Below are 18,096 nucleotides of genomic sequence, written 5' to 3'. Positions count from 1 at the left end.
ACAGCAAAGGGTTGGGAAAATGCAGCTGCTCCTTTTGAATGCCACCAGAGGAATTGCTCCAGGTCCACTAAGTCCGTTTCTTGGCAGGAAGCTGTACAGGAAATCTCAGAGCCTCCAAAGAGAAAACAGAAGCAGAAGCTGTCCATAAAGTTTATGGAGTATCTAATTCATTGGGACTGCACAAAACAACAGCTAAAGACAAAACATTACATGGCTTCATAACAGATCTGGTTTTTCCCCATCCTGCTCTGAACATCTCATTACACAATGCAGTGGCATTAAAGAGAGTGCTGGGGTTGTCTCCGATCACTCTGGGGAGCCCTTTCTTCTAACAGGTAAGCAGTCCTATCAGCGATACCTCACAGAATCATAAAATATCCTGAGTTGGAAGGAACCCACAAGTACAATCAAGTCCAGCTCCTGGCTCTGCACAGAACAGCCCCAAGAGTCACACCATGTGTCTGAGAGTGTGTCCAAACAGCCCCTGGGCTCTGTCAGGGTGCTGTGATCACTCTGAAGAGCTCGTTCCGGTGCCCAGCCACCCTCTGGGTAAAGAACCTTTCCTGATACCCAACCTAAACCTCCCCTGACACAACTTCAGACCATTCCCTCAGGTCCTGTCACTGTCACCACAGAGCAGAGATCAGTGCCTGCCCCTCCTCTGCCCTTCATGGGGAAGTCGTAACTGCAGTGAGGTCTCCCCTCAGTCTCCTCTTCTCCAGGCTGAACAGACCAAGGGACCTCAGCCACTCCTTGTACAACTTGTCTGCAAGGTCCTTCACCATCCTCATTGCCTTCCTTTAGATGATTTCTAATATCTTTCTATCTTTCTTATATTATGGTGCCACAATAGGCATTATTGACTGAAAAAATATCCAAACAGTCTGTGTAATTCAGGGCTTCTGAATGCTATCTATCCCTGGAAAGTAGTTTGAGTTCACATATAAAATATATGTATGTAAATTGCCCAATATACTACTTTTCATTTGTTCCTAAATATTAGAGAAACCACTCCCAGATCTTCCTCTAATCATTAACGTGGTTACATTTTTTGTTGTTTGCACTCTGCATGTTGCTGCTCTATAACTTATGGTTAGATCCCTCACACACGCCATTTTTTCTTACTCATCTTCACTCATCTGACAGAGTTTCCTATTTCTGTACTATTTTTTCTTTTCTTTAAGATCTCATGATTTTGTTAAGGTGGCTTCTGACCAGTTTTCCAAATTAATTGTGGAGATGCAAACTGTGGAATGCTTATCAGAACAGCTTGTAGCACTGACCATTTGATCCTAGTGTGGTCATGAAAAAAATTACCTTTCTCAGGGTTGCTGGATATTGCAAAGTTAAAAGAAGGTGAGAAGGGTGCATCTTTAGCTAGAAGGTTAAACTACCTTTCATTCTGCTCCTGACCACGCATGAGTTATTTGCTAATGTGCTGTTGGCTATGTAGAAACAAGCTATACTGAAACTGCAATAATCCCCCAGGGTCAGCCTATAAATCCCCCTGGCTATCCAGAAACAATAGTTAAGACATTTCATAGCAGAGAAAGAACACATGAAAGTCACTTACTCTTTGCAATGCTAAGTAGGATAAGCCAAAGGTGAATGTTTACATCACTGATGCTGGCACAGAAGCTCAATCCTTGTGATTCCATGCAGGCCTGGGTGCAGTCCATGGGAAGCCTCTCACTCCCTAACATGTTTCTAACTTGTGTCATACAACTTGGTTCAAAACACAGGACCTGGCCCAGCCACTGCTATTGTGCTAACTCTTGCAAAACTCACATTTGCATGGAGGTGCTCTGGAGAAAGAGGCACAAACCAGCTGATGGAGGGAGGTGATGCTGGAGATCTTCAAGTCCAAAACTCTGCTCAGGGCAGGTTGGTCAAGGTCATGTCCAAACAGATTTTTAATATCCCAAGGACTGAGCCTCCAGAGTTTCTCTGAGCAGCCTGTTCCACTGTTTGAACCTCATTACAAAAAAAAAAAAAAAAAAAAAAAAAAAACAACAAACTAAATGAAATTTCCTGTATTTCAGTTTGCGCCTTTGCGTTTTGTGCTATTCCCAGGCACATTCGAGTCTGGCTTTGTCCTCTAGGGGAAAAACACCCCATCAGATATTTATACCCATGGATAAGATCCTCCTGAGCATTCTCTTCTCCAGGCTGAGTAGTCCCAGCGCTCCCAGCCTCTCCAGGCCCTCAGTTGTCTCCATGGCCCTTCTTCAACAGTGTCTCACCAGGGCTCAGCAGAGGGAAGGATCACCCTCCACCAGCTGCTGTGGATACTGCCTGACGCAGACCAGGATGTTTTACCACGAGGGCACACGGCATGGTCAGCTTGGTATTCACCAGGACTCCCAGATGCTTTTCTGCCAAGATGCTTTCCAGGAGGTCAGTTGTACAGGGTGATTCCTCTCCAGGGGCAGGAATTGTCACTTCCCATTGTTCAGCTCCATGAAACTTCTGCTGCCCCTTCCCTCCAGCCTGCCAAGGTCCCTCTGAGGTGCAGGACACCCGTCTGGTCTGTCAGTCACTCACCCAAGATACCTATTCTGACTAGAAAAGAATTAGGGCCTTTCAATCACATCTCTCAATTAACAGAATTATAGCACAACAGAGGAGTTTGTCTCCATTGTATTGTGAGGAAATTCAAGATTTGTACTTAAGGACCGTACAGAATTAATGTCCTTCTCTTTAGACTTTTATTTACAATCAGCAAGCACAAAGGTCTGCATCTTATAAGATCATTTGTTCAATTCTCACAGCATGAAGTAACAAACCAAATAAATAATTTTCCAGTCACATTTTATTGCCTTTTATAATTGGGATACTTGTTCTTTTTGTATATGCGTGCCTTGTCACTAAATGTGTGTATCAGCTTTATATTGTCAACAGCAGAACAGACTGTAAGAAAAAGAAATGTAACAAGGGTTCTATTTTGTTGAGATGTTCTGGAAAGACACTACAAACCACAGAAAGGAAATCTGAGTTGCTTGTGATGTTACAGGGATGTGGAGATTGCTAGAACAGCCCTATTAAATGTAGTTGCTTATTTATTTTTTATACCAAATGGGCTTTCAAAAGCTTTGCACAGTGTTATAAAATAAAAAGTCACTCATCTATTTCCTACTCTTCTTCTCTTAAAGTATGGAAATACATTTCAAAGTCACAGGGCAGAGTTCAGCAGTGAATCCAAATCACTTATTTCCACAAATATCATGGGAACTGGGATTTGACTAATATTTTTCAGATTATCTTTTAAGGCTGGTATTATTTCATCAGCTATTTGTTTTTCTTCTACATGGTAAGAATATTCTGAATATTTTAACATTTTTATTCAGCGAGAAAGAAAGCTACTTGCAAGTCCTGATTAGGAAGTTGCTTTTTTTTTTTTGCCCCAGCCAGGATCTAGGTACATAATCTTCAGTTCCAAGGTCTACAACTGTATTTAATAAACTGGCAGGTTCATGTCATACCGGGGGTTTGTGGTTGCTAATCTGTAGGGAAGAACTGTACAGCTGAAAGACTTAGTTTGTTCCTAAATATTTCTATTTATTTGCTTTTCTTTTTCCTGTTTTGTTTTGTTTTGTTTTGTTTTAACACAGAAGAAATTATGAGATACAGGATTAATCAGGATCAGAAAAAGAATCATGGCAGTTTCCCAGGTGCCATATGGAGGTTAGCAATCAAACTAAAATATGCATTATAAAAACAATGGTATAGGACTTATATGCAGCCTGTTCTTCATATCAATGTTACAGAACAGAAATAAGTTTGCAATTACTTTGTAATATTTGGCTCAGATCAACTGCACACTTGTGTGATCTACAGTGATTCATGTGAACACCTTCACAGATGCAAAATGGTGCCTTCTGAGCAATTCACAAAACAACTGGAACACACATCAAATCCTGTCAATGTTTGGGGAGGAAGTGCAGTGAATCATAAATTAACGTTTGAAAGAACAAAGCCATTTAGATGTGAGCAGTCATTCAGAAAACTAAACATTCCTATGTTGCTTTGCTGGAATAATGAAGGATTATTAAAAAATCCAAAATATTTGAATAGAGTTAATGTATTACACAGTGATACTTAAATGCACTTGAAAACAGCCCAAGAGTGTAGAGTTTGTGTGTGTGGTGTTAAGTTCCCAGAGTGCAGCAGGAGCTGCTGGGTGCAGCAGCAGCCTCGGGGTCATGATGAGACACAGAGAACATCACTCACCAGGGACCAACTGCCCCATCGGGGTCATAATGGGACATAGAGAACATCACTCACAGGGACCCACTCCCCCCTGACTAAAAGGGACCTTTAATGAGCTCTAAAACCCAGCTGGTTTAGCCCTATGTGGCTGAGAGGATACTGCTCCAGTCCAGATCCCAGGGCAGGGCACTGGAGGGGGGGAGTGAATAGACTGGAAAATATTGTGCAGTTCCCCACAGCGGTCATTGATTCTTTGTGTCCTGCATTCTTGCATTGAAACATCAGAAGTTTCAAAACTGGATGGCAGAATGAAGGGATAAAAGGAGGACAGAAAATCTGTGTTCTTTTCTCGTCATCAGACTAACCCCTGCAGTGCTGAAGTTTTTTATTTATATAGAAAAGTCCCAGAGCAGGAAACACCAAGTAGTGAGGACATTGTATCTGCCTGTGACATGGCACTTTAGAAGCCTCTTGGCTTAGTATTTGTTTGCTTTGTTTGATGGCAAAGAAACAATAAACCAGTTACATTCTTGTGAAAAGTGTGATATCCTGAGAAATGGTCTAGTGCATGGTACATATTAGCTGTGCAAACATAATACACTGCATAAACAGGAAAACTCATATGTGAGTTTGAAAGGCAGCACTCATAATAATCATTGGCAGTAAATCACAATTTATATTAATTTCCCTCTTTGCCCATTTCAAGCAAGTTCTGTAAGTATCTTTACCCTTATATTGCTCCCACATAAAATAAGGAGACTTTGTAAGGCACACTTCCTTTATACGGGTACTCTGTGCCTAAATTTAGGGTATATATAACAATATATTTTTCTAGAAAACAGTAGAGTATCCCAGCTATTGTGCTGGGACACAATTCTGCTTCCTTCTATTTTTTAAGTCTTGTCAGTTATTTTACTGCAATAGCTTTTGAACTTTCATCTCTCTTCAGCCAAAAAACTTGTTTCTCCCACTCCTTCTCCTGGGCTGCATTATAAAGATAATTTTTTCACCCCAGAAAAGTCTGGCTGAATCCTCACTTTTGTATTTATTTCTACATGTTTTAGGAGTGGACCCCCTGAAAGTACCCAGGAGTTAGAAGCAAATGTGTAACTGTCTATGACAATCTTTTCAAAATCAAATGACTGTTTACTCCTAGAGATGAAAGCAGATTTGACCTAAAAATTACATTTTAATATTAATTGTATTAAAATTATTTCTGCACCATGACAGAATCTGGAGGAGAAATGAGGTTTAAGATGTGAAAACTGAGAGTCATTCAAACTCTCTAAATTGGAGCGAGATGGATTTGAAGAGTGGACTGTTAGGTGGATAAGGAAGTGGTTGGATGGTCACACCCAGAGAACAGTGATCAGTGGCTCAGAGTCCCAATGACATCAGTGGTGTTCCTCAGGGTCAGTTTTGGGGCCAGTGTTATTTGACATCTTCATTAATGTTATAGACAAAGCCTTGGAGTGTACCCTCAGCAACAGGAGGTTAGAGCCTTCCAGTGGGTTTGCTACTGCTGTTCTCATGGATGTTGAAGTCTTTATATGGAGTAACATCTCCAAGAAGTGGGACTCAAACGTTCCTCCCATATATGCAAAGTAGAAGAGTTGGGATTTAAACTCATTTTCAAAAATCCGAGGGAAATACTAACACAGAAAAACTATTATCCATACTAATGGGCTTCTCTCTGTTCAGAAATTCCACCTTGGACAAATAGTTTAAATTTTATTAAACTATATACTTAAAAACTGGCAACAGTAAGGTTCCCCAATGAGTTCTGTTCAAGTATTGGTCTATTTTTATGCCTCCACTCCTTTCAGCGGGCTCAATGCCAGTTTTCTCTCTTCCAATACAGCTGTGACATTTCTTGTCCTCTGTTCCCAGTGTTTTCTAACATTTTCATTGCCCTTTTGAGCTTTTGGCCCTAAGCCTTCACAAACAAACTGTGCAATGCACCTGGAATCTAGGAAGAAAGTGCTGCATAATTATTAAGTTAAATATTGTCTCCTGACCCTTATAAAGAAATTTTTCATCTACGGCTTTTCCTGGTTATTTCCCAACCACCTGCTATTAAGTTAAACAGATATGGTTGAATACTGCATATGCAAACAACCTGTAGCAAGTATTCGTAAATTATTACAGGAAAACTCCCTGCCTTCCAAAGAGAAGCAGATCTTAATTCAATTCTCTTGGAAACTCAGCCTCTGATGGTGTGTGCCTCTCTTCATGACCATTTGTTGTCAGGACCTCAACAGACTTTCAAAGAGCAGAAGTATTTTATCTCCCATTGATTCAAGGCATTGAAGTTTCTAGATAATTCTGTCAAACGACTGTCAGACACATTAATGTAATTTCTTTTGTTTAAAACCTGATGGTCTCAGCGTCAGTTCTCAGTTGACATATATGGAATCATTAACTTTTATTATAGGTCAAGATTCATTAAGGAAGCTGAGACATGGCCTGAACTATTGCAAACTCTGTCTCATTTTTCCATTCCCTCAACTTCAATGTGACTGTAGTGCTACCTCATTCATTTTCTGCACATCGTCAGTTGTCTCTTAATATAACACAAAGTTTAAAAGATCTGGTATACAGCATAGAAACCCACTAAAAATTTGAGCCACAAAAATTCATATTCATATTCTTAATATTCATTGGATCTGAAGACAGCAGCAATGTAAATTAAAAAAAAAAAAAAAAAAAAAAACGCCCACTGCATATTTATAGGGAACTTCAATTCCATTTTCACGGAATAAATGGTATTTTACGCTCCACACCATTTAGACCTCAATCTCTCTTCTGGCAAGCCAAGCTGTTATTTTTTTGTGGATTTTTCCTAAGTCATTTATAATCAGGCCACAGCACCACTGACAACAGCACCTTTGAAGTCAGGTAGGGATTATTAATTTGCTGTGAATTTTCTGAGGAGTTTCATCTTCTTTCCATACACATCCATTAAAAGTCATAGAGGCAAAAATTAAGGTACCAGCCACAAATAAAATTAAGCTATCAAACTCTCTGGTTTCAGATTAATTCTGGACAGTACAAAAAGCCAACCAGTCTTTACTTTTTAATGTGGAACATGACATTTTAGGGTTCCTAAAATGCATTTTCCAGGGGGTGAGGTCTAAGAGCACTCAAAGTCTCAGAACTCTGGGCAATGAAACCCACAGCTCCATGCAGCCACCCTTGAGGCGCATACAAGGGGAAAATCATTACTTGTGGCATCATTTTTGGTTCTCCATCAAAGACCAAAATCACCAGTGTGAGTGTGTGTCAGTCTGTCTGTGTCCTCTGTAAAAGACTGTGTTTATCTACACAGGTTGGATACTGTGAGGAATTTCGCCACAGAAATGGTGATTAAATATTGGAACACGCTGCCCAGGGAGATGGCGAAGTCACCATCCCTGGAGGTGTTAAAGACTGGACATGGCCACAGTCTGGTTGACACGGTCGTGTTCAGTCACAGCTTGGACTCGATGATCTCTGAGGTCTTTTCCGACCCAATTGATTCTGTAATTCCGGGATACAAACCGATACAAACTTTAAGACTGGAAACACCTAGGCGGAGAGGCTCGGTGAGGCCACGGCGGCCGCGCCCGCGGTCCTGATCCCCGGGGAGTGCTGAGCCCAGGGCTGCTACCGCGGGGAGCTCCCGACCGGGGGGCGACGGACAGGATCACCCTGCCCCGATGAGGGTGCCGATGGCCACCCTGCGAGGCCCCTGATCCCCGGGCCAGCTCCGGACAGGGACAGCGGGGCAATGATCAGCGGGGCACGGGCGGGCGCGCCGGGTCGCCCCGGGTCTCTCCCCGCCTCACAGCCGCCCTCGGGCTGCCGGGCGCATGCGCGGAGGCACCGCCTGCTCCGCCGAGCGCGCAGCGGGCGTTGGGGCAGCGCGGGGCGGCAGCGCTGGCCCTGCTCCGCTCCCGGGCGGCGGTGAGTGCGGGCTGGGGCAGAGAGTGCGGGCAGCGCGGGTGAGGAGCGGGCTGGGGCGGAGAGCGCGGGGTGCGGGCGGGGGCCGCCGGCGGGAAGGGGCTGCCCGGCGCGGGGACGGCGGGAGCGGTGCCCGCAGGGAGCGCCCGGGGCGGGGGTCCCGCACGGGCACCCCTGAGGGGAGTGAGGGCGGAACGCGCCCCGCTGCCCTCGCCGCCCTGCGGCGGCCGGCAGGCTCCCGGTAAAGTCCTCTCCAAGCGTTTGTGCCATTCCCAGTTAAGCCGCGTGAGAAAATGTGTGGCGTGTATTGAACAAAGGAAGAGTCCTGCGGGATTCATCTTTTGGAAGAGCTTAGCGACTCTCTCTCCAAAACAGGCAGCTGATACGTTTTTCTCCCGAAGTTTTAAAAAACACCATCCCCCTGTACAAACCCGTAGCCGTGCGGGGCTCTCGTGTTCCTGTCAGAACTTTTTCCGCGGTCGGCGGGCTCTCCCAGCGGCCCCGTCCGTGCCGGAGCTGCGGTGGCCGGGACAGGCGGAGCGGCTCAGGCCGTGCCCGCTGGGCTGGGAAGGTGTGCTTGGGAAGGAGCCCGACCCTCCCGGGCTCGGGGGGACTTTTCCCAGGCCTGGTGCTGGCAAGGGAACAATTCATCCACATCCACAGGAAACAGGAGGGGCAGAGGGAGGCTCACTGCTACCGCAGTTGAAGCTGGGATTCAGTGTTGCATTGGTTGAGGAGTGAGAGAGCTGGCGGTGATTGGGATTGTTGGGAACAAAACAGAGAGGAATGGAGCCAGTGAGTAAAAGGAAGAAGACTATAAGCACAGGAAGACACTTGAAAGAATTTAAAGTTCTCATAGAAAAGTTTGTGAAGGGAAGAAGGACAGTTTTGCAGATGTTTGTGTTCTAGATTAACACCAAGACCTTCAATTTATTGTTACTATTGACTGTCACTGAAAAAAACCTTAGTTTGTACTTTTTCTGCTCATTACCCCCTCCTTTACCATCTTCTCCCCTTGCTGGCACCATTGTTGATGCAGCAGGGGCGGAGAGTGGCATGGAGTATTACCTGCAGACTCAAACTGACCTTTTAAACATTTTTTCTGATTATCCTAGTTAGCAATCATGTCTGTTTCCCTGCACTGCCATAGAGATGCTTACACTGGCTCAAGGAAAGGTAGTTGCAAAGAAAAGAGTTTTTCTAGTTGTACATAAATGATTAGGTATGTGCGTAGAAGTCTTATTTTTTAATGTACACGTGTGTGTTACGCACACAGACACACACACCTGTGCGAGGGGATTGTGCAACTGGGAGGTTGAACATTCTCGCCCTTGTGTTGAACAGAGGGAGTGCCAGCGATAAAGCCCTGTGGAGGAGGGTTACAAGTGCAAGAGGTGATGAGCAGTCTGAGGAGACTTACCTAGTAAAGGTGACTGAGTTTGCAAGAGTAGCTCTTGCTGAACTAGGGCAGTGAGATTAGAATCCAGAGAAGACAGGACAGGGAACTTGTCTGTCAGAGTACTGCATGGAAACAGGAGTGAGATTTTTACTTATCTCTTCAGTTTCAGCCATCTCACTTCAGCCTCTTAAAATAGAAAACTTTATTTTCTGAAACAGATGAAGCTGGAACCTGGCATCCTGAGTAACTCTGTATTCTTGGAACTAGCAAATATCAGGAAATCCGTGGATGAAACTTGGATTATCCAAGTTCATCCAAAAATTTGTGTCCTACTAGTGTACTCAAAAGAGCAAAGCATTGCATCTGGTTGTAATACATGCAGGTGTTGAGATTATAACTTGATTTTCAGGTTTTTTTGAGAGAAGTGAATAGTTAGACACAGAGTAACTGTACTCATAGTGTCATTTCCAGAAACACAAATGGAGAACTGAAGCTTTGAAGTTAGCTTTAATCCAGTCTTTTAATACATCTAGAATGAGCTACAGTTTTCTATTAATTAATAACATTGTTTCTTGCATTAAAAAATCCTGTTGTAATCAGGTTATTAAAGAGATGAAGTATTTTGGTCTCATCCTCCTTACTTTGGTTGTGTGATGTCAAGACATTTTCTTGATGTGACTCAAATCTGCATCAAATTCTGCTTTGACCATGGAATTACAAATTTCCTTGTATCTTCTGTTGTGCTTATCACCTTAGATCTCAGTACTCAACTAATTCTTCCCTTAATTGAGAAAACTCTCCTAAAACAAGGAAATCATCCTCCCATTCCACATGAAGAGTGAAAGATAAAACTGTGGAGACCAAATCTGGTCCAGGTAGGATCTGATATTTTTTCAGGGTATTGAGTTCAGTTGTCCTCATTTATGTTAAGTTGCACAGGTGAAAATAAATTGAATGTTTGTTCTAAACCTGTTCTACTTTTGGAAATCAAGCAGTCAGATTTTGGGGGATATGTCCCTAAAATAAAATATATCTAGTTGGTGTCCACATTGGAACAGCATTTTTAGGTAATTTATCTGGAGTCATGAATAAATTCTGTGGCAAAATCAAGATAAAATATACTTCAGGACTGTGCTAATTTTAGACTACAGCGGTGTGAACCATTTTTGTTTGCTCTGCCATTTTAAACAGCTCCCTTTTCCTGTGATCCTCTTGCCCATCGTTTTGTGCTGCCTGCCTCTGTGACCTCCCTCACCTGTGACAGTGAAATGTCCATATTCTATTGGTGAGGCAGATCACAGGACCAATCAGGCTGAAAACAAAGACTTCTCTGACTTGTTTTTGGCTCTTACCTGCCTCATAGAAACAGCTGGACAAGCAAGGGACAAGAGATGTGGTTGGTAGCACATGTAAGAGTACTGGGGAAAAACTAATCCGTTTTGCCCCTCTGCCTCCCTCTTCCATTATTCCAGTAAATCTTTTACGTGCCATTTCTTCCCATTTACTCAACAAATTACACGAGATTCCTGTAGGCAAGAATTTTTTGTTTTTGAACCATCCTGTCAAGAGCTTTTGCTTTCAGTTTGTCAGCTCAACCCTGAATTTTGTTGCTGGTTTTCATCTGGCTCTTTCAGGAATTTCCATCAGCTGTGTTTCCAGGATGCTCTCTGGTCTGGCTGATGTTTCTTTAATGGTTGTTTTGCTTCAGCCTCCACAGACAATCTACTTTCTTGCCCCCACCATTGCTTCCTCTCCTCTCCTCTCCTCTCCTCTCCTCTCCTCTCCTCTCCTCTCCTCTCCTCTCCTCTCCTCTCCTCTCCTCTCCTCTCCTCTCCTCTCCTCTCCTCTCCTCTCCTCTCCTCTCCTCTCCTCTCCTCTCCTCTCCTCTCCTCTCCTCTCCTCTCCTCTTCCACATTATAAACAAAAGCATTTGCAGTGTGCAGTGGAGAACCCTACAGAGCTGGCAAAGGAGTGGCCTGAATGACCTAATGGCTCCTCTGTTCTCCTGCCAGCTGAGTTCAGATGTTGGGAACTATTTGACTTCTTAAAATCTAATCTGGCCATACCCAGACCTTTCCTTGTTTACCTTTGCTTGTCTTACTGATTCTTGTTAAGTAAAATTTGATACACATTTGTGTGGTTTAAAATAGACTTAACCCATTCTTTTCTTGCTGCCACTTTTGATGGCACTGATTATCAAATAATCGGTGTTTTAATCAAGGTTGCTGAATACTATGATTAGAATAGCTACATTTCAAAAGCAAAGCATGTCTCCATATTGACAGTTAAAGAAATTCCATGCTAAGCACCTAAAATCACACTATGGAGTTTGGCTTGCTAGGAAAACATATCTGTTGAGAGCTCTTTTGTGCCTATTTCAGGCTATTGCTTATTTTTAATAATACATAATCACTATGTAAAATAACTTCAACTTTGAATAAAAGTTAGGCATCTGTTCAGAACTACATTTATAAAATCAGACAAGAAATACATTTGCACAGCCCAGGTAGCATCCAGGGCTGAGACATGCACCACACTGTAGTAGCACAAGAAGTGTTGCCCATTTTCAAACCAGGAATGCTGCTTTGTGCAAATAGATTACTTTTTTTGACCACAGATATCTTTGCATGAGCGAGAGACAGACTATCCTGCGGTTGCATCTTGAAAGATCTTTGAGATCCCTTGCATTTTACACATTTCTTACCTGCTCAGTGGAGTGTTTCAATTAAAGTGTTTGGATCAGCCTTCCCACATTGATGAAATTACTTTTGAAAGCTGGCACCTCAGATTTGAAGATCACACACTCAACATACTTTCAGTCTTTTTATCTTAGTGGTCAGTCCATACCAATATGATTACTCCAAGAGTGATAGAAACTAAGTGATGCTAAAATCCAGAGGTACCATGTGAAGTGTAGGATGGGAGTAATTTGTCATGCATAAATCTTGATAATGGTGAAGTATTCATTTTGTCACCTGAAACTGCAGAAAATCTATATTTGCCAGAACTTCAGGGTGGGTGAGATTTTTTGTTTGTTTGTTTACACCAACAATTGTGGTAATTCTGGATATTCCTGTTTTGCTGAGCTCTTTGTTTTCCTGTAGTATAACAATGGATGGACCAGTTTCAAGATTTACTTTACAGCAATTCTTCATTAAAATCCCTATCACTAAATTAACCATTTAACATAACTGTCTAAACTGTAATACTTATTATCATCAGCTGTATTTGTAAATGTTTCCTACTTGGCATTGAAGAATGACTGGGAAGGTGTGAATTTGTTAGCTCACTGGTGTGAAGGCAGTTTATGGAATCCTAGCAGGAAAATTCATAAATAGTGGATTCAACAGACCTGTGAACTTCTGCACCTGGCTGTTTCTCTGGGTTTATCAGTGAGCTGTTTGCTGACCTTGTGTGTATTCTTCAGCTTTTATTTGCAGACTGTAACTCTTCAAATTATTTACTAAATAAACCTGGGAGGAGAAACAACTTTCTGTTTGTCTTTCTGTCCCTAGTCTCCATTCTCATGGCTATGGGGAATTGGGAAGGGTTAAATGAGGTTTCAGGGTCAGTATTAGTTAAATCTCCTGCTGGTTTTCCTATAGATTTCTCCCGTGGCAGCTGAGGCGAGCACAGTCTGTGACATTTTATTTCAATTCTGCTGAGCACTTCTGAGTATCAGGAATGGAATGGACTCGCTGTTGTGTTTGCTGTTTGCTGCTGTTGGTTGTCAGAGCTGTGGGCAGCAGTGAAATGAAGGCATGGCCTATTGAGTGTGCGGCTGCGTAAGCAGCTTAACTCATCTAAGCTTCTCCCTCTGCTTGAAAAAAAAAAGGAGTTCTTCCTTTTGCACTCCATCCTTCTGGGTTTTGCATTTTGACTGCTTCCCTGGTGTTCTGCAGTCAGCTGCAGCAGGGACCTGATCTGCTTTATTTTAAAACAAGCAAGAAGGTGAGAAGGTGAACAAACTTGTCTTTTATGGGAAGGCCACTTAGGGTGAACTGTAAAGTGCCTAACCACAAGCTCATCAGAGCTGCAGTTCTCAAAAATAGAAGTATCAAAGCACTTTCACTGTGGCTGTTTGTTAGGAGCTCTTGGAAAAAAGATTTGATCAATGTTTTCATCTCAGTGTAAGAAATAAATTTTTTACAGTGAGATCAATCATTTGCTGGAACAACATCCCAAAGAACGTGTGGGGATCCCCATAGCTAGAGAGTTGGTTTTGCAATTGGGTGCTAGATAACCTCATCAGGGCTGCCTTCCACACAAAAGGTTGGACCAGACAGTCTTCTGACAGTCCTTAGCTGCTGTATGGTTCTGTGAAACTGTTTGTATGGGTGAAGCAATTTACACCAGAAATACACAGGGTAGAGATGCACCTGCTGATGGACAGCACATGTAGGATCTCTGCAGTGACTGCTGCAGTATATTACATATGTGAATGAGTTACCAGACCTAAAAAACATCAGTGGTATTTTTTGCATTAGAAGACTCCACATTTTCTGTGTCCTGGAGTAGGTGTTCAGCTTTGTGGGGGAGTAGGGGAACACCTTTTTAAATCTTCCAAGAACAAAATGTTAGACATGTTAGATTCTGTAGAGGATCTGTCAGTTATGAATGAAGTTTTCCAGAGCTAACTTTATTTTATTCTGTGTATGCTTTTGACACAACTAAGATAAATTACATCTTGAAACACAGTTAATTGCACACACATATTTGACATATCAGTTTGGCATGTGAGTTTTAGGAACTTCAATATCAACATCCTCTGAGTTATTTTTGTTAACATGCATTTTTGTTCTTCCTACTCAGGCAGAATGGGTGTTGTACTAACTCCCTTCATAAGGAGTAGAAGAGCAACAATAGAATTATTGTTTTAGTTTTGGGAGCTGCTCTTGTGTTTTTACAGTGCTGGAAAGTGCAAAAAATTGTTTATAAGTATGACCTGATACTGGCAGGTAGGTATTTATGCTGTGTGATTGATCAGCTGTGACTTAGCTCCTCACTGTGATCCTTATTTCCTCATAAATGACAGTTTGAATTAGATATTCGTTCACCTTCCAGTGTTTTCTCCAGTTGTGATGTTCAGAATGCCTCCATCCTCTAGATCAGTGTGCTTCCTCTAGGGAGCTGCCATGAATTTAAGGTTTTCTACTGCTCCATAGTAGTTGATTGGAAGGGACCGTGAGTAAAATTGCTGGACTAGAGGTCACAAGGGATGCAAAACTAGCTCCCTGGGAGGTGGACTTTGGTGGCAGAAACATTGGAAAGTCACATTTCCTTTCTGTGGCTGTCCTGGGGAGCAGAGTGGCAGAGAGGAGAGGAGGTCAGTGGGAGAGGGACAAAGCTGAAGTGCAGAGCACAGAGCTGCATCAGCTGCATCAGGGGGCTGATGCCCACTGAAGGGTGGGTGGCAGTGGCAGGAAAGGAGGAGAAATTCCTTGACTCCTCTTCAAGGCTGAAGTCAAAACATGTTTTGCTATACCCTAAATACATAAATAAGCTTTGTGGGTAGGTTTGTTCAGATCCTACTCAGAAAAAAAAAAAATTAAGTGCAATGCAGTAAAATAATGTGTGCATCTTCATGTGTTTTGAAATTCAGGTAAAGTTAGGTGAGAAATAATGGCTGTGGGTCTTGAGGGAGGGAAATAGAGTATTTAGTATTTAAAAAATACCTTTTGTTTCCCCTGGTTTGTAGGGCTCTTTATGCTTCTGTTTTACTGCAGCTGCTCTGTGAATTCTGGTGGTGTACAACTTTCTGTATGCTCTCTTTATGCAATTCCCCAGTGTGACAGAAAACTTAATAAAAATCTCTAAAGGAGTTGTGCCTCATTATCTTTTGCCTAGTTACCATATAATTCAATAAGATGCAATATGTGTTTATGACTCTTTCATAACTTCTCTCCAATTTGATTTTTGGTTGACTGGAAAATCCCATTAAAACATGTTCTGAAGTGTTGTCATATATGCATTGCTTCAGGGGAGGACAGGCAGGGTGGAAATTTATATTAGAGCATGCTGACAGTGTGTAAATGCTTGGAAGAGAAGGCTTTGTTTGCACATTTCTCTGGCTTAGTTTAGCACTTCACAAAGGAATTTCTTTTTATTGGTTTGGGGTTAATTTTTCTAAATTAAATGGGGTGTTAGACATTGGCCTACCAAACAAGTGCTAAATGCAGTTTCTGTACAGGGCAGAGTGTTTCCTCATCACAGAAAAACAAAATAAACTTCATTAAGTAGTAATCTTATGTTTGCTATAAAATTATTGCACACAAAAATAAAGGTGCCAATGTGAAACTACTCAGGTTCTTTTTTACTGCAAAAATGCACATTCTGAGATCTAGACTATTTCTGGGGTTTCTTAAAGCTACTTGAAAAATACTGATAGTTTAGGGGTAATCTGATTTTTAAAAGTAGCTGTTGCTGTTTGCCTTTCACAATATTGTAATAATTCCAAGAAAAACTTCAGTGAGTTGAGGAAAATTTTTTCAAATGTATGGAATTGTGAGGTATCTCTGTTTCTGTGGAAAGGGCAGGCTTGAATTTTGGATACAGATTAATAGAGTTGAAGGCTGAATCATGTACAGCCAGTTTGTGTTATTGGAAAATCTGTAAAGGTATTATTTGTGACACTCGGGTCATGGATTTGCTTTCTAAGCTGTGTGGGGAAGAAAGTATCTGTAAGAGTTTCAGAGCAGGATAAATGGTACATTGTTAGCTTTGATCTTGTGACCTTTTCTGAGCAGACAAACGCTGTACCTGTAATGAAATGACATTTTTTGTGAATGGACTGTGCCCAGAGACTGTACCTTGGCCCTTCTCTCTCGTGTCTAGAGAGGTAGAATCTAAAACAAAGGTAGTACTCTTTACTTTTTTTTTTCCCCTTCCCTACCTAACCCATATATGCTTTTAAAAGGCAGAAAGCACTGTTGTACTCTGCTTCCTACTCATTAAGAATGCTTTGATGTGTTCATCTGGGAGACCAGAGGCAATGAAAAAGAGAGATTGTAGGTGGTCAGTAGGACCTCTGAAGAGACCACATGCCACCTATCAACTCGATTTCTGGTTGTGTCATGGTGTTATGTCCTGATGTTTACTCCTCTGGTCCTAATCCACTTTTAAATCCCTTTGGAGAGGAACTGGATGTAGTTACCCATTTCATACTGGGCTCCTCTCCTCTCACAGCCAGGTAGTTACCAATATAAGCTACATCTGGAGAATTGTGTTACAGCAATCACCAAATATCACCCTCATTTATTGATTTCCTTTTTAGTTGTTTAATCTGTTTCCACTTTTGTCCTGAACAGCATCCTATGGCAGCAAGTTCCAGGAATTATACACTATGTGAAATTTCAGATCCTTTGGCTGATTTACATTTCTGTCAGCTGAGGTCAGTGGGTACCCTCCAGTTTCTCACCGTGTGAGGAGTAATGGTTGGCTGCAATGTGGTGCATGTGTTACAGCTAGATCAGCTGAAGGTCTGCCTTCTCTGAACTGAGAGGTTTGTTACACAGTGATGATTTAAACACAAGGGAGATTTTCTTTCTTTCCAAATCAATAGCAACATGTAATTTTTCATCCATATACAATGCAGTTTTCATTGAAGTTGGGAGCTGCTGACTATTCCTCAGTTTGTTGTCTGTAAAACATCAGGAGATGGTCTGAACTGCAAAATCAAAGCTGGCTTGTTTGTAATCCAGAGAACAGATGCAAATGTTTCATTTGTATGAAAACAGGGACAGAATAGGGAAGGAAAATAAGATAAGTGCACATTCAAAGCTCCTAATTTAGGGAGGCTGTGAGTGAAAACATTCTGCAGTATTCTGATATAGTTCATGTGGGGTTTTTTCTTAAAAAGTTCTAGGCAGGTCCATTGATTATTTTATTTTACTGTAAATTTAAAAAAATACATGATAGATATTCAATGAGTAGCTGTCACTTTACTAGTACAACACAGGATTTTATCAATGTATTGTGTAACACTTCAACCACCTGTAAATGTGTACCAAAGGGATCATGTACTTTGTCTGGCTTATTATGTATTGACTTTGTGTATTACTTTATTATTTTAGAGTAAGCTCATAACATTTTGGAGAGGAAGTTTTTGAAAGTATCGGTAATGGTGATCGTAAACTGGTAGTTCATTTTGTAATCTGTAATTGCGAGTTTCCACTCCTTAGGGGGGTGTGGGAAGAATGTGGGGTTTTTTTATTTGGGGGCGTGGGGGCTGGCTAGGTTGTCTCACAGTTCCTGGATTAGCTGTCTCTGTGTGTCTTTTTTTCTGTTGTTTCTGAGAAACTAGTCCAGTATTTCAGGTTTTTAGCCTTAGACTGGGCCCTGTGGTGTCCTGTGTATTAGCAGGATATAATTTCTGCTTCAGTAATGTAATTCTTGAAGACAAAAACATGCACATAGACTGCTTCAGAAATCTTTTTGACTGTGTGTGAGATTTTTTTTTATTTTTGAGAGGTTTTATTGTTTTATTTGTTTTTTACTTTGACAGAGAGCCTCACATTACCTTTGTTTTTGTCAACTTATTTATCCGA

General features: G+C 41.8%; 1 protein-coding gene across 1 annotated transcript in view; it reads left to right on the top strand.

The window, feature by feature from the left end:
• Positions 1 to 7,968: 7,968 nt before the first annotated feature.
• Positions 7,969 to 18,096, top strand: part of PRRG1 (proline rich and Gla domain 1) — a 31,303-nt gene continuing 21,175 nt past the window's right edge. Inside the window, exon 1 of the mRNA XM_064407363.1 lies at positions 7,969 to 8,154. Within this exon, the coding sequence (XP_064263433.1) occupies positions 7,979 to 8,154 (176 nt within the window). The 5' untranslated portion in view covers positions 7,969 to 7,978. The remainder of the gene's footprint in view (positions 8,155 to 18,096) is intronic.

The sequence above is a fragment of the Passer domesticus genome, chromosome 2 (genome assembly GCF_036417665.1).
Source record: "Passer domesticus isolate bPasDom1 chromosome 2, bPasDom1.hap1, whole genome shotgun sequence".
Classification (NCBI taxonomy): domain Eukaryota; kingdom Metazoa; phylum Chordata; class Aves; order Passeriformes; family Passeridae; genus Passer; species Passer domesticus.
The sequence above is the reverse complement of the archived record's forward strand: the minus strand, read 5'-3'. Positions and strand labels throughout refer to the sequence as shown.